At 42.9% G+C, this 22097-nt stretch overlaps 1 protein-coding gene across 2 annotated transcripts in view; it reads left to right on the forward strand.

Moving 5' to 3' along the window:
* The window catches only part of lsm14ab (LSM14A mRNA processing body assembly factor b), a 107190-nt gene that overhangs the window by 51348 nt on the left and 33745 nt on the right, over positions 1-22097 (forward strand). For both annotated transcript variants that reach the window (XM_072595797.1, XM_072595796.1), the window contains exons 2-3: positions 11755-11918; positions 16623-16755. In XM_072595797.1, coding sequence (XP_072451898.1) covers positions 11755-11918; positions 16623-16755 — 297 coding nt within the window. The remainder of the gene's footprint in view (positions 1-11754; positions 11919-16622; positions 16756-22097) is intronic.

Here is a 22097-nt window from a genome sequence, read left to right on the forward strand (position 1 = left end):
TCTTCCCAGGCAGTGCATTCCACATTCCCAGCACCTGATGGGCGAAAAAGTTTTTTTCCCAAATCTCCTGTCCCTTACCCTAAAACTATACTGTCTTGTGATTGACCCCTCAACCCAAGGGAATACCTGCTTTGTGTTCACCCTGTCCATGCCCCTCATATCTCCCCCCATGTCATCTCTGCTCTTCAGAAAACAATCCAAATCTATCTCGTCTCTCCTTATAGTTCAGTTTCTCCATCCCAGGCAACATCCTGGTGAACCTTCTCTGTAACCCCCTCTCGTGCTACCACATCCTTCCTGCAGGGAGGTGACCAGAACTGCACGCAGTCCTCCAGTTGTGCACTGACCAATGCTCTGTACAACTCCGACATTATCTCCTTTTATACTCTGTGCCAGCAAGTGATGAAAGCAGGTGTCACATATGTCTCCTTAACTATTCTATTCACATGATCCGCTGACTTCAGAGACTTGTGAATAACTACCCCAAGCTCCCTCTGGTGTCTAAGCTACCTAGTGTACTGCCATTCATTAAATACACCCTCATCTTGTTACTTCTTCCAAAGTGTATTACCTCACATTTATCAGGATTAAACACCATCTACCATTGGTCTGTCCATCCGACCAACCCACCTGTTTCTTCCTGTAACCCACAACCACCATCTTCATTATTAACCACTCCACCAATCTTGGTGTCATCTACAAATTTGCTTAACATTTCTCCAAAATTTTCATCTATATCACTTATATACGTAACAAAAAATAAGGGTCCTGGTGCTGCTCCTTGTGGAACACCATTGCTACTAGTCTCCAGTCATTCAAACAGCTGCCCTTTGTCCTATACTAAGCAAGTTTCTGATCTATCTGGCTAGGCTTCTCTCAATTCCTTTCTCAATCAGTCTCACATATGGGATCATTGATATAAATGGGAGAATGTTGATACCTCAGCAGACCCATGCATGATTCCACTGGCAAGTTCTGACAAGTCAATGATCCATTAATGCATGCTTGCTTCTGCCATCCAGCCCAACCTGTTCTCCATGTTAATATCTGACCCTCTTCACTAGGAGCTTTTTATTTTGCAACACCTTTTAGTACATTACCAAATATCATCTGGACAGGATGCCACAATGGTTCAGTGACACGATCCATTGCTTCAGTCAGAAGGTTGTGGGGTTCATGTCCCACTATGGAAGTGGATGCAAGCTGAGATGGATATAAGGAATGTATTAAAAATATACCACAAGTCGAAGCTAAGTGAATCAGTTGTTTGAGGAAAGAATATTTTGAAGGCACGTTCAACATTAAGGAACTAAAATCAATTAAAGTTTGAGAAAACTTGCCAACAGGAAACCCCTAAATTAGAAAGATAATTCAAATTGAAGAAATTCTTGGATTTAATGCAAATTAGTTGTAAAAATGTACTAGGTTTTACAAACTCTTATAATTGTAAAACCTCGTACATTTTTACAATTAATTTGCATTAAATCCAAGAATTTCTTTAATTTGAATTATCTTTCTAATTTCGGGGTTTCCTGTTGGCAAGTGTTCTCAATCTTTAGTTCCTTGACGTTGAACTTGCCTTCAAAAGATTTTTGATTAGATTAGATTAGATTTTCTCCCCAATGATTCACTCAGTCTTCGACTTTGTGTATTTTTAATACATTCCTTGCATCCACTTCCATAGTGGGACATTAAACCCAGTGAGAATATATATAGGGTATAAGCAGGCAGGGAAGGAGTTAAGTTCTGAGTTTTGTGAAACAGGAGGTTCAGCTAAGCATGACTCAGATCAGATAAGAACTTGCAGTTAACATAGGGTGCTGGGGCAAGGGTGATGGGTTAATAAGGTGGAAAAGCAGTCATTATATTGAACCATTTAACAATATTAGAAGAACTCAGTATGTAAGGTCAGTTTAACAAGGTGAAAAGTATTCATTTTGTGAAGCCAGTTAAGGTAAAGAACATTGATTATGTTAACAGCAGGTGGCTTAAACTTTACTGTTGATGCTTGCTGATCGTAATGGTCACCCAATCAATATGTACCATGCCGTAGCTGCATGCTCCTCCCTGTAACGTGACTATACAATTAATTAAGAAACTGCTCCTCCAGAGAAGACCGTGAACTCCTGTTTCTATGCAAATGGACGATTGTTCTCTCTCACTACGGGACAAACCCCTCCCCCCAAAATAAGGATGATGGAGGTAAAACTATTCTGTCTGAGTGTTTTGCTTCAACTGGGGGGTGGGGAATGGAACAACCCCACAACCTTCTGACTGAAGTAATGGATCGTGTCACTGAACCATTCTGAATATAATAAGCAAAAAATTAATTAGCTGGTAGAAATTAATGATCACCCATGACATATCGTTTAAGTTCTAAGTTTCTTTCCATGTGTGGGGCCTTTACTTAAAGCCTCCAAGTTGTGGAATATTGAAATTCGTGTTATTATCCTTGTGCTCAGCATAATGCAAAGGGATGTTTTTGTGTGAGATCCTATTCCAGCATCCAAGTGTTAGTAATGGTGCAGCATTAAACCACTGAAATCTCCACATAGTTGGTCGTTTCAAAATTAATTTTTACTCCAGGTCGACAATGAATTGTATGAGGCAGTGAGAACAGTGAGGCTTAGTGATGCAGAAGACATTCAGTAATGTATCATACAAAAACTTAATGTGCAATTTAGGGCTCCTGGAAGTGGGGACAATATTTTATATAGGCTCTAGATTAGTTCGTAAGTGGGGCAAATAGAGGGCATAAATGGGACAATTTCCCATTAACACATTGTGACTTGGAGTGCAGCTACGCATAGAAAAATGTAACCAGTTACTGTCATGATATTTTCAGCTGCGGCCCATTATGGTGTGAATTACTATCTGAGCGAGAACTAGGTCCAAGTGCATCGTGTTGATTTCTATCCTCCACTGTACTGCAGGAACTGTATCTTTGGTTTCAGTTGAATAAGGAGGTCATGGGTTCTGGCCTCACCTTAAAGACTCAAACACAAAACCTATGTTGTACAATGGGGGGGAAAACCCATCATCCAGAATGCTTGCAACACTGTTCCAAACAGGAATCCAGCTGATATGCCAGCACTGTAGTGAAGATATTTGACATTGTCAGAACTGAGGCTCTGTCTGTCCTCTCAGTTGGGTGTAAAATATTTCAAGACAGTGCCATAAGCGGGGGGAGAGCTTTTGTTGTTCTAATTCAACAATTAACCAAATTTCAACTTTTAGTCAATTGTTTGTTTTATTGTTGTTTAGAACCTTGCTTTGCTTTAATCAAGTTTTTTTTTCCTATTCTGTAAGTGACTACAAGTTACTAGCTAGCTATGTGGTGCTTAAAGATGTCTTGACATTGGAAAAAGTAGGTTTAGAAGTGCAATTCTTTCTATAGAACATTCGTATGGAATTATTCTGAACTATGAGCCTCTTCACTTTAATTGTAATTAGATCACTAACACAACATTTTACATCCACAGTTTCTATTCTGATATAGCTTTGGCAATACAGCAACCTTATGCATGTTCTAAGTTATTCAAAGAGGTGAAGGTAATGAGAAAGCGTCAAGCTTGAAGTAAATAAATGTAAATCTGTTTAATTTCTAACAGTGCCACCTACTGCCTGCCTTTTGAACCTAAAATGGTTGAATTGGAGTTCCTTGATAAAGTAATGCTGACAATTTCTTCTTTCCTGGGTTGTGAATGCCTCTGACAAGACCACCATTTTTTTCGAGAAAGGTGGTGGTGAACCGCCATCTTGAGCCTTTGCAATACTTCGGAGTGTTAGGGAGATCCATAGTGCTGTTAGGAAGGTGTTCCAGAACGATGTTCCTGTGGTAATGAAGGAACAGTGAGTATAGTTCAAGTCAGAATGGTGAGAATATTGAAGGGGAGTTTGAAGCTAGTGATGTCCCGTATCTCTGCTGCCCTTGGTCTTTTTAGATAGTAGAGGCCGCAGGTTTCGAAGTACCAAAGAAAGGAGCCTTGGTGTTCATACACACCAATAGCAGTGTAAGAACTGTACATTGAAAATGGGCAGCTTTTATCCTGGATGGTGTCAAGCTTTTTGAATTGTTGGAGCTGTACCCATCCAGGTAAGTGGGGAGTGTTCCATCACATTGCTGACTTGTGCCTTGTAAATGGTGGGCAGACTTTGGGGAGGCAGGAGGAGAATTGCTTGTCGAGTTCACAGTCTCCGACCGCAGCCACAATAATTATAATTATGACTTAGTCATTTAAGTTTCTGGCCTATGTCCTGTTATTAATAGTAGCACCATTGAATGTCAAAGTGCAATGGTTAGTTTCTCTTGTTGGCGATGATTATTGCCTACATATTGAGGGATGAACGTTGCTTGTCACTTACTGGCCTAAGCCTGAGTGTTGTTTGTGTCTCAATGGCTTCTGGCATAGATGCTTTGAGTATTTAAGTTCTAAACGGTGTTGAATGCCGAAATTGTCAGCACCTCACCTTTGGCCTTATGATACAGGGGTAGTCATTGAAACAGCTCACAATGTTGCGTTTCAAAACTACGCTGAGAAGAGTTTTGCCTTTTGTTAGGTTCTTTTCTGGAAGTTTCGTACACGAGATGCAATTTCCACACACCAACTTAGGCAAACAGTTAAATTGTATTAAAGCCTGTACAAACTAGGTGATGCCTTTAACACTCTTCGCAGGCGTGCAAAGTCGAGTCAAAGAGGCCCCGAGCAAAGGAAACACATTCCCTTTATACAGGTCAGTTGGTAATGCTCACAGGTACTCTGGGGTGGGGGAACTGTCTGTTCCCCCCCTCCCCCCCCCCAGCCATAACCACATGCTACCAAGGTCATCCTTGAAGATAATGTACATTAAGTGCCCTCATCCTGGGGAGTCATTATGCAAACAATTTACTGACTCTTTGATTCCCCAAGATAGTGTAGGTGTGATATGCTTCTGTAATGGGGGATGATCATGCAAACTAATTTGATTGGCTGGGGGTGGCTATGAAAGCATTTCTGAATGGAAGGGACTGAATGAGAGTTTAATTTGATAATAGCAGTAGAATAGTAATAAATGGCTGCCAAATGAAGTGTGAGTTAGAATGGATAGTCGTCCACATTCCTATATGTAAAATAGAATGTTCAGCTTCTTGGAGAAAGGCAGTACAGTTTAACCCTACATTACATTACTGTCTAGTGAGATAGTACAATTTAATCTTTCAACATTACACTCTCATCCTCCTTTTGATTTTCAATTTTGCAAAGCACCTTGATGCCATATGCGGTTAAGTGCTGTCTTGATGACAAGTTACTCTCGCCTCATGTCTGAAATTTGGCTCAAATGCCTGCACATTTGGACCAAGCTGGAATGAATTCAAGAGCTGCTTGATTCTGGTGAAACTCCAACTGAGTATCAGTGAGCAGGTTTCCATTGGGATCCATAGTCACTCTTGAAGACATGTGTCACCTCCTTACTGAATCTGTCACTGTGTATTGTCACCTCTGGGGTGTCTGCCTTACTGTTGGAAGAGGATAATACAGGGATGCTGAGAGAGACTGAGACATTAGCTGTATGATTTGATTTTATGAAAATGATTCTCTTAGTTGCTTGAATACTTTTTGTCAAGCAGCTGTCCCAAATTTGGTCCCCACTCCCAGGTGTTATCAGGGAAGGCATTATAGAGTTTACCCGGAAAGCTGTGGTGTGGTCATTCTGTTGCTGAAGTTGATGTCAGGTGGTTTGTCCAAATTTTTTTGTTGTTTTCAACTTTGATTCAACCAAATGCTGGACTATTTAAGGGTTGTTAGATTTGTCTATATTGCTGTATCATTAACCATAGGCCATCAAATTCTTGCTCTAAAACAAATACAGAGAATGCTGGAGAAACTCTGCAGGTCTGGCAGCATCTATGGGGAGAGAAATAGGTTAACATTTTGTGTCCAGTATGCATCTTCAGAAAATGAGCTGTCCTTTGAAGAAATGTTTCATTATTTCCATCCTAAAATGTCTACCCAGTGTCCTCAGGTACGAGACTGTACAACTCGGGAACAATTCTTGCACTTAATCTGTCCAGCCAGTTAGAGTTTTACATGTTTCGCAGTCACCATTACTAATGGCTCATTTTACTTAATTCCAGATTTATAAATCATTTGAATTTAAATGACCACCAACTGCCATGGTGATATTTGAACCTATGTCCCCATAGTTTAACTTAGGTCTGATTACTAATCTAGTAACATGACAACCAGATCACTTTTTTCCTGTTTGTTTTAAAAAAAGCCACAAAATGTTTGCGGCGTAGAAAGAGGCCATTCTGGACATCGCACCTACAAGAGCAATTCAGCTCTTACTACTCCATTGACCTTGCCTAATTTTGTTTTCTTCAGCTGCCTATCTAATTCCTATATTCTTGATATGTTTGGTATGCTTTCTTTTATTGGTCAGAGTATTCAGTACAGGAGTTGGGAAGTCATGTTGTGGCTGTACAGGACATTGGTTAGGCCACATTTGGAATATTGTGTGCAGTTCAGAAAAGATTTACAAGGATGTTGCCAGGGTTGGAGGATTTGAGCTAGAGGGAGAGGTTAAATAGGCTGGGTCTATTTTCCCTAGAGCGTTGGAAGCTGAGGGGTGATCTTACAGAGGTTTATAAAATCATGAGGGGCATGGATAGGATAAATAAACAAAGTCTTTTCCCTGGGGTCGGAGAGTCCAGAACTAGAGGGCGTAGGTTTAGGGTGAGAGGGGAAAGATATAAAAGAGACCTAAGGGGCAACGTTTTCATGTAGAGGGTGGTGTGTGTATCCACTGAGTTGCCAGAGGTGAGGCTGGTACAATTGCAACATTTAAGAGGCATCTGGATGGGTATATGAATAGGAAGGGTTTAGAGGGATACGGGCCGGGTGCTGGCAGTTTGGACTCGATTGGGTTCTGATATCGGGTCAGCATGGACGAGTTGAACCAAGGGATCTGATTCCATACAGTGTATTTCTATGACTGTAAGCGCATTTCAGACGTCGCTGTCCAAACGAAATCCCTTGAGTAGGTTTTGGTACTTCTGCCAGTCATCAATTTGTGTCCTCTGGTTTTAAATCTTTCTATTAATGGGACCAATTTCTCTCTATCTACAGAGAGACCAATACTTCCTTTGTCAGCTCTATAGCTGTGCAAATGCCTGGAGGTTCTATGCACACCGATGAGCGTGCAGACATATTAACTTCCAGTACCGAAGTCAGTTTGGTGCATAGAGCTCTAAGGTCCATGCAGCAACAGGAAAGTTATAAAGGATGAAAGTCGAGACCACAATTTCTGTGTGACTGCGCAGCTAATGCAAGTTAATTGGCATGCAAGTGCATGTCTTCTGAAGGCTACCACTGTGCATAGTCCTTGAAGGTCTTGTGTGCCAGCAAGAAGGTTATGGTAGACATCAGAGCTGAAAAATGTGTTGCTGGAAAAGCGCAGTAGGTCAGGCAGCATCTAAGGAGCAGGAGAATAGACGTTTCGGGCATAAGCACTTCTTCAGGAATGAGGAGGGTGTGCAAGCAGGCTAAGATAAAAGGTTGGGGGGGAGGGGCGTTGGGAATGCGATAGGTGGAAGGAGGTTAAGGTGAGGGTGATAGGACAGAGAGGCGGTGGAGGCGGAGAGGTCGGGAAGAAGATTGTCGGTCAAGAAGGCGGTGCTGAGTCCAAGGGTTGGGACTGAGGTGAGGTGGGGAGAGGGGAAATAAGGAAGCTGGAGAAATCTGTATTCATCCCTTGTGGTTGGAGGGTTCCTAGGTGGAAGATGAGGCGCTCTTCCTCCAGGCGTTGTGTTGCCATGGTCTGGCGTGGAGGAGGCCAAGGACCTGCATGTCCTTGGCGGAGTGGGAGGGGGAGTTCGTGTTCAGCCACGGGGCGGTTGGGTTGGTTGGTGCAGGTGCCCCAGAGGTGTTCTCTGAAACCTTCGGCAGGGGAAGGTCCACATCCAGAAAGACCGCTCCCTCCGCGACTCCCTCGTCAGGTCCATACCCCCCACCAACCCAACCTCTACTCCCGGCACCTTCCCCTGCAACCGCAAGAAATGCAAAACTTGTGCCCCCTCGCTGGAAACAGACCCTTTGGTCCAACCCGTCCATGCCGACTAGATATCCCAACCCAATCTAGTCCCACTTGCCAGCACCCGGCCCCTATCCCTCCAAACCCTTCCTATTCATATACCCATCCAAATGCCTCTTAAATGTTGCAATTGTACCAGCCTCCACTACATCCTCTGGCAGCTCATTCCTTACACGTACCACTCTCTGCATGAAAAAGTTGCCCTTAGGTCTCTTTTATATCTTTCCCCTCTTGCCCTAAACCTATGCCCTCTAGTTCTGGACTCCCTAACCCCAGGGAAAAGACTTTGCCTATTTGTCCTATCCTTGAGCCTCATAGTTTTGTAAACCTCTATAAGGTCATCCCTCAGCCTCTGACACTCCAGGAAAAGCAGCCCCACCTGTTCAGCCTCTCCCTATAGCTCCATAAGACCATAAGACATAGGAGTGGAAGTAAGGCCATTCGGCCCATCGAGTCCACTCCGCCATTCAATCATGGCTGATGCGCATTTCAGCTCCACTTACCAGCATTCTCCCCATAGCCCTTAATTCCTCTAGACAACAAGAACCTATCAATCTCGGCCTTGAAGACATTTAGCATCCCGGCTTCCACTGCACTCCGTGGCAATGAATTCCACAGGCCCACCACTCTCTGGCTGAAGAAATGTCTCCGCATTTCTGTTCTGAAATGACCCCCGCTAATTCTAAGGCTGTGTCCACAGGTCCTAGTCTCCTCGCCTAACAGAAACAATTTCCTAGCATCCACCTTTTCAAAGCCATGTATTATTTTGTACGTCTCTATTAGATCTCCCCTTAATCTTCTAAACTCCAACGAATACAATCCCAGTATCCTCAGCCGTTCCTCATATGCTAGACCTGTCATATCTCCGCTGGACACGTTCCAGTGCCAGTATGTCCTTCCTGAGGTGTGGGGACCAAAACTGGACACAGTACTCCAAATGGGGCCTAACCAGAGCTTTATAAAGTCTTAGTAGTACATCTCTGCTTTTATATTCCAACCCTCTTGAGATAAGAGACAACATTGCATTCGCTTTCTTAATCACCGACTCAACCTGCATGTTTACCTTTAGAGAATCCTGGACTAGCACTCCCAGATCCCTTTGTGCTTTGGCTTTATTAATTTTCTCACCATTTAGAAAGTAGTCCATGCTTTTATTCTTTTTGCCAAAGTGCAAGACCTCGCACTTGCTCACGTTAAATTCCATCAGCCATTTCCTGGACCACTCTCCCAACCTGTCTAGATCCTTCTGTAGCCTCCCCACTTCCTCAGTACTACCTGCCTGTCCACCTAACTTCGTATCGTCGGCAAACTTCGCTAGAACGCCCCCGGTTCCCTCATCCAAATCATTAATATATAATGCGAACAGCTGTGGCCCCAGCACCGAACCCTGCGGGACACCGCTCGTCACCGGCTGCCATTCTGAAAAAGAACCTTTTATCCCAACTCTCTGCCTTCTGTTAGACAGCCAATCCTCAATCCATCCCAGCAGCTCACCTCGAACACCATGGGCCCTCACCTTGCTCAGCAGCCTCCTGTGTGGCACCTTATCAAAGGCCTTTTGAAAGTCTAGATAGACCACATCCACTGGGTTTCCCTGGTCTAACCTACTTGTTACCTCTTCAAAAAATTCCAACAGGTTTGTCAGGCATGACCTCCCTTTACTAAATCCATGTTGACTTGTTCTAATCAGACTCTGCTCTTCCAAGAATTTAGAAACCTCATCCTTAATGATGGATTCTAGAATTTTACCAACAACCGAGGTTAAGCTGATTGGCCTATAATTTTCCATCTTTTGCCTTGATCCTTTCTTGAACAAGGGGGTTACTACAGCCATCTTCCAATCATCCGGGACCTTTCCTGACTCCAGCAACTCTTGAAAGATCTCAACCAATGCCTCTGCTATTTCCTCAGCAACCTCTCTCAGAACTCTAGGGTGTATCCCATCGGGGCCAGGAGATTTATCAATTTTAAGACTGTTTAACTTTTCTAGCACTATCTCTTTCGTAATGGCAACCATACTCAACTCAGCCCCGTGACACCCTTTAATTTTTGGGATATTACTCATGTCTTCCACTGTGAAAACTGACGCAAAGTACTTGTTAAGTTCTCCTGCTATTTCCTTATCTCCCATCACTAGGCTCCCTGCATCAGTTTGAAGTGGCCCAATGTCTACTTTTGCCTGTCGTTTGTTTCTTATGTACTGAAAGAAACTTTTACTATTATTTCTAATATTACTGGCTAGCCTACCTTCATATTTGATCCTCTCATTTCTTATTACACTCTTTGTTATCCTCTGTTTGCTTTTGTATCCTTCCCAATCTTCTGATTTCTCACTGTTCTTAGCCACTTTATAGGATCTCTCTTTTTCTTTAATACATTTCCTGACTTCCTTTGTCAGCCAAGGTTGTCTAATCCCTCCCCGGTTAATCTTTCTTTTCTTGGGAATGAACCTCTGTACAGTGTCCTCAATTATACCTACAAACTCCTGCCATTTTTGCTCTAGTGTCTTCCCAGTCTATTTTAGTCAGTTCCTCTCTCATGCCTTCATAATTACCTTTATTCAACTGTAACACCATTACATCAGATTTTGCCTTCTCCCTTTCAAACTCCAGACTGAACTCTACCATATTATGGTCGCTACTTCCTAAGGGTTCCCTTACTTTAAGATCTTTTATAGAGTCTGGTTCATTGCAAAGCACTAGGTCCAGAATAGCCTGCTCTCTTTGCAAAGCACTAGGTCCAGAATAGCCTGCTCAAATCCTCCAACCCTGGCAACATCCTTGTAAATCTTTTCTGAACCCTTTCAAGTTTCACAACATCTTTCTGATAGGAAGGAGACCAGAATTGCACGCAATATTCCAACAGTTTGCATCCAATATTACTGTACCTCAGAACCGAAACGTGCTGAAAAATGATTGATTGAGAGGGTGTCCTGAACGTAAACAAGGGAATCATAATGGTGGTAAATAAAGAATAAAGATGTAAAATAGATGTGAATAAAGTTGTGAAAAGGAGAAAATGAGCTGGTCTGACCTGTATGTGACTTTGGATCTGCAGGTTGACTCTTAATTGGCCTCTGGGAAATTATGGATGGTCAGTCAGTGTTCGCATAGCCCATGAACAAATATAAAACAAACCCTTATGTAGTTCTTTCCAGACCATAACCACTCACTGCAATATTTTTGTTCTATCTCTATTGCCCCTTAAAATCTGTTGCGTCTTGTTCTTCTCATGAATTTCAATACCTCTTGCAATTCTCCTCTCAGCCTTTAGTTTTCTAAAAAAAAGTCCTAACTTCTTGTCTTCAACCAATTTGGTTTTTCATCTCTGGAGCTATCCTCTAAATCTCTTCATCTTTTAACAACTTTCCTAAATTGTGGTGCCCAGAACTGGACTCTGTACTCCAGCTGAGACAGAACGAGTGTCTTCCTCAAATTTAAGTTCATCATACCTCGTCATTCTTGAGTTTGAAACATTAATTCTGCTTTTCTCCACAGTTGCTGCTGAACCTAGTGAGAATTTAGTGTTTTCTGCTATTAGTTCAGATGTCCAGCATCTCCTGTACTTTGGCTTTGCGTAATTTGAAAATAAATTATTCGAGAGTCAATTTGTTTTAACTTTGTACTGTCAATTATGTGAGAAGTTCCACCGTAATGGGTGTGCCATTGTCTTCTCTTGCAGTTCGCTCTTTTGGAACAGAGGATAGGCCTACAGACAGGCCAATACCACCTCGTGATGAAGTATTCGAGTACATCATATTCCGGGGCAGTGATATCAAAGATCTCACAGTGTGTGAGCCGCCAAAGCCTCAGTGTTCTCTGCCTCAGGATCCTGCTATTGTTCAGGTGAGTTAAGGTGACCAGTGGGGAAGATGGCTGCTGCTGTGTTGGAGATTGAGATCACTGATCTCTGGTAAGCTGGTGAGTGACTTACTATTGCTTGGGATTTCTGTTCCCAGTGGCTGTCTAGTTTCCCCCACTGAAAAAAAACTTTGCAGTTTACTGAGTACAGGAATGGACTGGCTGTGATGCTGTTTTGATCAAATCAACCTATCACGTACTTTTATTGAAGTAAAACAAAAAACTGAGAGAATGCTGGAAATCTGAAAAAAAAACAGGAATTGTTGGCAAAGTTCAGCAAGTTTGGTAGCATTTTGAAGAAAAAATAGAGTTAACATTTTGGATCCAGTGGCCAGCTTCTTTTGTTTGCCCAAATGAGAATAGTGATGCCTGCAATCGCTGCTCGTAATGTCCCCAGCAAAGATTTGATTGCTTGAAGTTAAGGATGAATTGGTTGTTCTAGTTTTTGCCTTTGCATTGAGAGTCAAGTGACAAGTGATGGCTATTCCGTCGTAGCTTGTATCACAGGCACGCCCTTCTCTCTCCTTGTCACGACAGGCATGTTAACCTCCCCCATTGGGCCCTGTAAGCAATCTTTCGTCAATGTCTGCACTGTGTTTTGTAGACAGGAATGATGAAGGGCTTTTGCCCGAAACATCGATTTTTCCTGCTCCTCGGATGCTGCCTGACTTGCTGAGCTTTTCCAGCACCACTCTAATCTTGACTCTGATCTCCAGCATCGGCAGTACCCACTTCTGCTTTCATACAGTTAGGTGTCTGATTTGTGGAGACATAAGTTTGGAAATTCACCCTCAAGAATTAAGGTGGGCAAAAAATACTTAAAATGTTTCAGCAAACATTGTGGAAAACTGGTCTGATATACTTGCGATCAGATATACTACGTACTGTCGAGCTGATCTGCATTCCTCTGAGATTAAATCTAGTCATTTCTATTCTCTGTAATCTCGTTTAATGGGGATTGTATTGGCTGTGATTTTAACTTGTTGTGCATCTCTGCGGAATGTTGTTTGCACAGATCAGGATCTCATCAGTGCCATCTTGAGGCACCATTCGATGCAGCATCAGTGCAGTTCAGGGGTAAAGATGGTCAAATCTTGTTAAATTTTGTGAATTTCTTAAATGTAATAACTATCTTTGACGTTTGTACCCTTTAATGATGTCCCTTAATTTTGTTAAATGCTATGAACATTCCCTTTCAATACAATTACATCCCAAGTATGCGAGATGAAATCGCACCAATCTTTACCTCGGATAGGGAAATTAAGTCTCCCAACTTCCTTAACTGATTTGGACTTTGGACTTAGGAAACAGCATAAATGTTGAGATGTTTGCACTTACTAACTAACCACTTGACTTAATATATATTATGTCATCCCCTCAGACTGTGTATATGTAGAGTTTCAGACTGTCCCTTCACTGTTCTTTCGAATGGTTATGTGTGGTGACTGATATTGGCTGAGATTGTGGCAGTTTACGAACTTAGAAGTAAAAAATAGTTCATTAGGCCCATTGTTTAGATAGTCACAAATAAATCCAAATGGGAATTCAGAACATACTTCTCCCAGTGCTAAGAATGTGGAGCTCACTACTGTGAAGAATATTTGATGTGAACCGTATTGGTATATTTCAGTGGAAACTAAAAAGGCTTCAAAGGGAGAAATGAATGGATGGTTATAATGGGAGGTTTACATGAGAAATTTGAAGGAGGCAAGTTGACAGAAGTGCAAACATTAGCCTAGATTGGTTGGACTTAATGACCTTTTTCTATGTTATGTAGCCAATCTACTCAGTCCATGTGTCAGCTTGAATACAGCACTTAGTCAGTTTAATGCCATTTTCCATCTTAGTCCATTGCTGTGTGTCCAAGTTGTGCACTTAACTCTGCCACTGAAGGTCTTTGTCTTTTTAAATAGTTTGCCTTAACTAATGAACAAATTAAACAAAAAAAACCTGGTACAGAGAGTGTGGCGCAAGGAAGACACTGAGGGGGGCTTGGAGGAGAACATGTAACTCTAGCATTCCCCAGAATCTGTTGCCCTTCTTCTAGGTTGTAGTGGCCATGGGTTTGAAAAGTGCTGTAGAAGGAACTGTGTTGACTCTTTGCAGTGCATCTTGTGGATGCTACACAACACTGTTACTGAGCATTAGGATTGACTTGAGTGAATGATTATTGATTGGTACCAGTCGAGTCGGATGCTTTTGGCTTGCTAGTGTCATGCTTCTTGAGTTGTGTTTATTGGAGGATTTTTTTCTCCGTCATACCTTCAGTTGGTGAGTTCCGGCACCCATCACCCTCTAATCGCTCTCCAAATTACTGTGTCCCTTAGTTATTGACTATTCAACATCTGTTTATTTGAAGGCGACCAGAAGCCTATCGTCATTCAGTTTTGGACTTAAATGAAATGAAAAATAACAAATGCATTATTCCTAACTCCAGAAGATGCTTTACATGTGTTCACAGGTCATTATCCAGCTAAGTGCTCCCACCTTGATTACATTAATACTTATTTCATTAACATCCCTTTGCCAAGGGAAACAGGCCTTTCTTATCGACTTAATTTAGATATCTTCCTATTTTATACAGCTTTTTGTTCTGGGGGGAAAAAAAATGTAAGCCTGCACAATTTTTCTTCATAGCTAAAACTCTGTACGTGGCAGCATTCTCTCAAGTTTCCCTTCTATTCTGACCAGTGTGATCATACCTTTCTTGTAATGCATGCAGTACTTGTTGGAAGGTTGTTTTTTTTTAAACTGAAGGCCTGTAAGCAGTGGAGTGCCACAAGGATCGGTGCCGGGTCCTCTACGTTTTGTCATTTACATAAATGACTTGGATATGAATATACTAAGTAAGTTTGCAGGTGACACCAAAATTGGAGGTGTAGTGGACAGCGAAGAAAGTTACTTCAGATCACAACGGCATCTTGATCAGATGGGCCAGTGGGCTGAGGAGTGGCAGATGGAGTTTAATTCCGATAAATGCGAGGTGCTGCATTTTGGGAAAGCAAATCTTAGCAGGACTTATACACTTAATGGTAAGGTCCTAGGGAGTGCTGCTGAATAAAGAGACCTTGGGAGTGCAGGTTCATAGTTCCTTTAAAGTAGAGTCGCAGGTAAATAGGATAGTGAAGAAGGCGTTTGGTATGCTTTTCTTTATTGGTCAGAGCATTGAGTACAGGAGTTGGGAGGTCATGTTGCATCTGTACAGGACATTGGTTAGGCCACTTTTGGAAGATTTGCGTGCAGTTCTGGTCTCCTTGCTATTGGAAAGATGTTGTGAAATTTGTAAATCTTTTCTGAACCTTTTCAAGGATGTTGCTAGGGTTGCAGGATTTGAGCTACAGGGAAGTCTGAATAGGCTGGGGCTGTTTTCCCTGGAGCATCGAAGGCTGAGGGGTGACCTCATAGAGGTTTATAAAATCATGAGGGGCATGGATAGGATACATAGGCATGGTCTTTTCCCTGGGGTGGGTGAGTCCACAACTAGAGGGCATAGGTTTAAGGTGAGAAGAGAAAGATATGAAAGGGACCTAAGGGGCAACATGAATGAGTTGCCAGAGGAAGTGGTGGAGGCTGGTACAATTGCAATATTTAAAAGGTATATGAATAGGAACGGTTAGAGGGATATGGGCCAAGTGCTGGCGAGTGGGATTAGATTAGGTTGGGATATCTGGTCGGCATGGACAAGTTGGACCGAAGGGTCTGTTTCCGTGTTGTACATCTCTATGACTCTATAACTGCGGCCTAATGAATGTTTTTTTAATCAGAAACTTGTATTTCACTCCCCTTACAGATGCTGCCAGACATGCTGAGTTTTTCCCAGCACTTCTGTGTTAATTTCATCTCTTATCATCAGTGTTTTTGTTATAATGTTTTATACAGTTTTAATAAACCATCTTACACTTTGTCTCTTTTACTTACTGACGTCATGAGTAATCTTGTTTGTCAACTTCTCCAACCTTCATGGATCTATGAACATGAGCTCCACAGATCCTCTGTTCCTCTGAACTGCTCTAATTCTGAACAGTTCATGTGCATTCTCTTGTCTTGTTTGTCCTCAAATGAACTAAGCTACACTTCTTCAGATTGACTTAACATTGTCACTTTCCTATGCATCTCACAAGTCATTAATACCTTCTTGCAGTCTATATTTTGTATTGTTTTCAAGCTTCTGGATCACCTCCCTTACTTTTAAGCCAATCATTGCTTTTTCCATGCTCACACGAGATCTAGGATTGAATCTTGTGTCACAGACGTAACAGTCACAAATCACTTTTTGTCCATTACATTTGCCTTCTAACACTGAACATTTGGAATGAACTTACTGCTCCCTGTTAGATCCTGTGAGCATTGACTTTCTGACCAGTTTGCAAGGTAGGATGCTGTCAGAAACCTTGCTAAAATCGTTATAGACCTCATTAAATGTAAGGTCCTCTTGGCTTCCCCAAGAGATTCATTTGTTATTCAGACACAACCATTCCTTGACAGATTTGTGCTAATTGTCCTTGATTAATCTACACCTGTCTAAATGACTTTTTTTTGTTCTTCAGAACAAAAGCTTCTTCACTGAGAAAACTACTTGGCCATGAAGTAATTGAACGTGACGGAGGAGAGTGGAGTGTGCAAGCTGCAAAATGATTCTTCAGCACTCCATGGCTGTAATACTACATTTTTGTTTCTTTGCCTTCACAGTCTTCACTTGGCTCATCCTCAAGCTCTTCTTTCCAATCTGTGGGTTCCTATCCACCGTTCAGCAGAATGCCAGCATATAGCCAGTTTGGGCCAAGCCCGCTAGTGACGCAGCAATACAATGCAGTTGGTGTTGGTAAGTTTTTTTTTGTAGCAAGTTAGTAAATGAAAGTGTCATCCACATTAGAAATGGTTCCACCCATTGCTGCTGCTTCCTCCAGCGTGGCACAAGGGAAATTCTGCATTTTCAAGGCCATTCTCTTTTTTCAAACCTTAGGCCAGATGTATCTGCTTAGTTAGGTGTACAAGATCTATTGACATTATTTGAAGAGCAGGCATATTCTGTTGTTATCTCTTGGTTGGCACCACCAAAAACAGATCATGTATTTTGTTTTTGTCAGGGAGCTATTGTGTACAGATTGACTGAAGTGACCCTTCTTGAAAAATAATTTATTGGTGGTAACATTTTAAGTTTGCTCAGCATGCTATAAATGTTATATGAATGCCAATGCCATCATTTTTACCAGCAACATTGTGACTGATGCCTTTGAACAGGTCCAAGCATATGTTGGGTGAAATTTTGCTTTAGAGTCATAGAGGGTGGCATGGTGGCACAGTGGTTAGCACTGCTGCCTCACAGCGCAAGAGACCCGGGTTCAGTCCCACCTCAGGCAACTGTCTGTGTTGAGTTTGCACATTCTCCCCGTGTCTGTGTGGGTTTCCTCCAGGTGCTCCGGTTTCCTCCCGCTGTCCAAAGATGTGCAGGTTAGGTGAATTGGCCATGCTAAATTGCCTGTAGTGTTAGGTGAAGGGGTAAATGTAGGGGAATGGGTCTGAGCGGGTTGCTCTTCAGAGGGTCGGTGTGGACTTGTTGGGCCGAACGGCCTGTTTCCACACTGTAAGTAATCTAAATGTAAGTAATCGAAGAGTCATAGAGATGTACAGCATGGAAGTAGACCCTTCAGTCCAACCCGTCCATGCCGACCAGATCTCCCAACCCAATCTAGTCCCACCTGCCAGTACCCGGCCCTTATCCCTCCAAACCCTTCCTATTCATAAACCCATCCAAATGCCTCTTAAATGTTGCAATTGTACCAGCCTCCACCACATCCTCTGGCAGCTCATTCCATATACGTACCACCCTCTGCGTGAAAAAGTTGCCCCTTAAATCTCTTTTATATCTTTCCCCTCTCACCCTAAACCTATGCCCTCTAGTTCTGGACTCCCCGACCCCAGGGAAAAGACTTTGCCTATTTATCCTATCCATGCCCCTCATAATTTTGTAAACCTCTATAAGGTCACCCAGAGCCTCTGACACTCCATGAAAACAGCCCCAGCCTGTTCAGCCTCTCCCTATAGCTCAGATCCTCCAACCCTGGCAACATCCTTGTAAATCTTTTCTGAACCCTGTCAAGTTTCACAACATCTTTCCGATAGGAAGGAGACCAGAATTGCACGCAGTATTCCAACAGTGGCCTAACCAATGTCCTGTACAGCTGCAACATGACTCCCAACTCCTGTACTCAATACTCTGACCAATAAAGGAAAGCATACCAAAAGTCTCCTTACTATCCTATCTAACTGCAACTCCACTTTCAAGGAGCTATGAACCTGCACTCTAAAGGTCTCTTTGTTCAGCAACACTCCCTAGGACCTTACCATTAAGTGTATAATTCCTGCTAAGATTTGCTTTCCCAAAATGCAGCACCTCACATTTGTGTGAATTAAACTCCATCTGGCACTTCTCAGCCCATTGGTCCATCCTGTTGTAATCTAAGGTAACCTTCTTCGCTGTCCACTACACCTCCAATTTTGGTGTCATCTGCAAACTTACTAACTGTGCCTCTTATGCTTGCATCCAAATCATTTATGTAAATGACAAAAAGTAGAGGACCCAGCACCGATCCTTGTGGCACTCCACTGGTGACAGGCTTCCAGTCTGAAAAACAACCCTCCACCACCACCCACTGTCTTCTACCTTTGAGCCAGTTCTGTATCCAAATGGCTAGTTCTCCCTGTATTCCGTGAGATCTAACCTTGATAATCAGTCTCCCATGGGAAACCTTGTTGAATGCCTAACTGAAGACCATATACATCACATCTACTGCTCTGCCCTCATCAATCCTCTTTGTTACTTCTTCAAAAAAACTCAATCAAGTTTGTGAGACATGACTTCCCACGCACAAAGCCATGTTGACTATTCCTAATCATTCCTTGCCTTTCCAAATACATGTACATCCTGTCCCTCAGGATTCCCTCCAACAACTTGCCCACCACCGAGGTCAGGCTCACCGGTATATAGTTCCCTGGCTTGTCTTTACTGCCCTCCTTAAACAGTGGCACCACACTTGCCAACCTCCAGTCTTCCGGCACCGTGTGGGCGGCACGGTGGCACAGTGGTTAGCACTGCTGCCTCACAGCGCCGGAGACCCGGGTTCAATTCCCGCCTCAGGCGACTGACTGTGTGGAGTTTGCACGTTCTCCCCGTGTCTGCGTGGGTTTCCTCCGGGTGCTCCGGTTTCCTCCCACAGTCCAAAGATGTGCAGGTCAGGTGAATTGGCCATGCTAAATTGCCCGTAGTGTTAGGTAAGGGGTCGATGTAGATGTAGGGGTATGGGTGGGTACGCTTCGGCGGGGCGGTGTGGGCTTGTTGGGCCGAAGGGCCTGTTTCCACACTGTAAGTAATCTAATCTAATCTAAAAATATCTCAGCAAGAGGCCCAGCAATCACTTCTCTAGCGTCCCATAGCGTTCTCTGGTACACCTGATCAGGTCCTGGGGATTTATCTACCTTTAACCATTTCAAGACATTCAGCACTTCCTCCTCTGTAATCTGGACATTTTGCAAGATGTCACCATCTGTTTCCATACAGTCTATATCTTCCAAATCCTTATCCACAGTAAATACTGATGCAAAATATTCATTTAGTATCTCCCCCATTTTCTGTGGCTCCACACAAAGGCCACCTTGCTGATCTTTGGTGGGCCCTATTCTCTACCTAGTTACCCTTTTGTCCTTAATATATTTGTAAAAACCCTTTGGATTCTCCTTAATTCTAACTCATGTCCCCATCTTGCCCTCCTGATTTCCTTCTTAAGTATACTCCTACTTTGTTTATACTCTTCTAAGGATTCACTCGATCTATCCTGTCTATACCTGACATATGCTTCCTTCTTTTTCTTAACCAAACCCTCAATTTCTTTAGTCATCCACCATTCCCTATACCTACCAGCCTTCCCTTTCACCCTGACAGGAATATACTTTCTCTGGACTCTTGATATCTCATTTCTGAAGGCTTCCCATTTTCCAGCCGTCCCTTTACCTGCGAGCATCTGCCTCCAATCAGCTTTCAAAAGTTCTTGCCTAATATCGTCAAAATTGGCCTTTCTCCAATTTAGAACTTCAACTTTTAGATCTGGTCTATCCTTTTCCATCACTATTTTAAAACGAATAGAATTATGGTCACTGGCCCCAAAGTGCTCCCCCACTGACACCTCAGTCACCTGCCCTGCCTTATTTCCCAAGAGTAGGTCAAGTTTTGCACCTTCTCGAGTAAGTACATCCTCATACTGAATCAGAAAATTGTCTTGCACACACTTAAAAAATTCCTCTCCATCTGAACCTTTAACACTATTGCAGTCCCAGTCGATGTTTGGAAAGTTAAAATCCCCTATCATAACTATCCTATTATTCTTACAGATAGCTGAGATCTCCTTACAAGTTTGTTTCTCAATTTCCCGCTGACTATTGGGGGGTCTATAGTACAATCCCAATAAGGTGATCATCCCTTTCTTATTTCTCAGTTCCACCCAAATAACTTCCCTGGATGTATTTCCGGGACTATCCTCCCTCAGCACAGCTGTAATGCTAGCCCTTATCAAAAATGCCACTCCCCCCCATCTCTCTTGCCTCCCTTTCTATCCTTCCTGTAGCATTTGTATCCTGGAACATTAAGCCTCCAGTCCTGCCCATATGTTTCTGTAATTGCTATGTTATTCAAAGTTTGGTAGAAGATTTGTAGCTTGGGTGCTCGTTGTTGTGGTTCTGTTCGCCAAGCTGGGAATTTGTCTTGCAAACGTTTCGTCCCCTGGCTAGGTGACATCCTCAGTGCTTGGGAGCCTCCTGTGAAGCGCTTCTGTGCTGTTTCCTCCGGCATTTATAGTGGCCTGTCTCTGCCACTTCCGGTTGTCAATTTGAGCTGTCCGCTGTGGTGGCCGGTATATTGGGTCCAGGTCGATGTGTTTGTTGATAGAGTCTGTGGATGAGTGCTATGCCTCTAGGAATTCCCTGGCTGTTCTCTGTTTGGCTTGCCCTATAATGGTAGTGTTGTCCCAGTCGAATTCATGTTGCTTGTCGTCTGTGTGTGGGGCTACTAAGGATAGCTGGTCATGTCGTTTCGTGGCTAGTTGGTGTTCGTGTATACGGATCGTTAACTGTCTTCCTGTTTGTCCGATGTAGTGTTTTGTGCAGTCCTTGCATGGGATATTGTACACTACGTTAGTTTTGCTCATGCTGGGTATCGGGTCCTTCGTTCTGGTGAGTTGTTGTCTGAGCGTGGCTGTTGGTTTGTGTGCTGTTATGAGTCCTAGTGGTCACAGTCGTCTGGCTGTCAGTTCAGAAATGCTCCTGATGTATGGTAGTGTGGCTAGTCCTTTGGGTTGCGGCATGTCCTCGTTCCATTGCCTCTCCCTTAGGCATCTGTTGATGAAATTACGAGGGTATCCGTTTTTGGCGAATACTTTGTACAGGTGTTCCTCTTCCTCTTTTTGTAGTTCTGGTGTGCTGCAGTGTGTTGTGGCCCTTTTGAATAGTGTCCTGATGCAACTTCGTTTGTGTGTGTTGGGGTGGTTGCTTTCGTAGTTTAGGACTTGGTCTCTGTATGTGGCTTTCCTGTGAACCTTTGTGGTGAATTCTCCGTTCGGTGTTCTATGATATCCCAGTCCCATGTTCCTAACCATACCCTGAGTTCATCTGCCTTCCCTGTTAGCCCCCTTGCATTGAAATAAATGCAGTTTAATTTATTAGTCCTACCTTGTCCCTGACTGCTTGACTCACTGCTGTTCTCAGCTGTACCCGTCTCAGATCGATCTCTTTCCTCACTATCTCCGAGTTTTTTCCATATATTGTTACAATAAAGGAATGATCATAGTTATCCTCCTCTGGACAATAATTTCATTTACATTCTTGAAGTTGCGTAATGAATTGAACAGAGATTTATCAGCAGTTGTTGAGAATGAGGTTTGGAAAATGAGATACATTGATTTCAGTGTGTTAACTGTTGAAGATTTGTGGTTTTCCCTTAGTACAGGAAGTCATTTTGTTCTTTCCTTTACTGTTCTGTAGGATGCAGCAAGGTCAGTACTTGCTGCTCAGCTAGAATTACTCTTGAACTGAATGCCTTGCTAGGCAATTGTGGAGTGTATTTCAGTGTCAACCACATGGAAGCCTGACCAGTAAGGATGACCAGTTTCCAGCCCT

The sequence above is a fragment of the Chiloscyllium punctatum genome, chromosome 26, assembly GCF_047496795.1.
Source record: "Chiloscyllium punctatum isolate Juve2018m chromosome 26, sChiPun1.3, whole genome shotgun sequence".
NCBI lineage: Eukaryota > Metazoa > Chordata > Chondrichthyes > Orectolobiformes > Hemiscylliidae > Chiloscyllium > Chiloscyllium punctatum.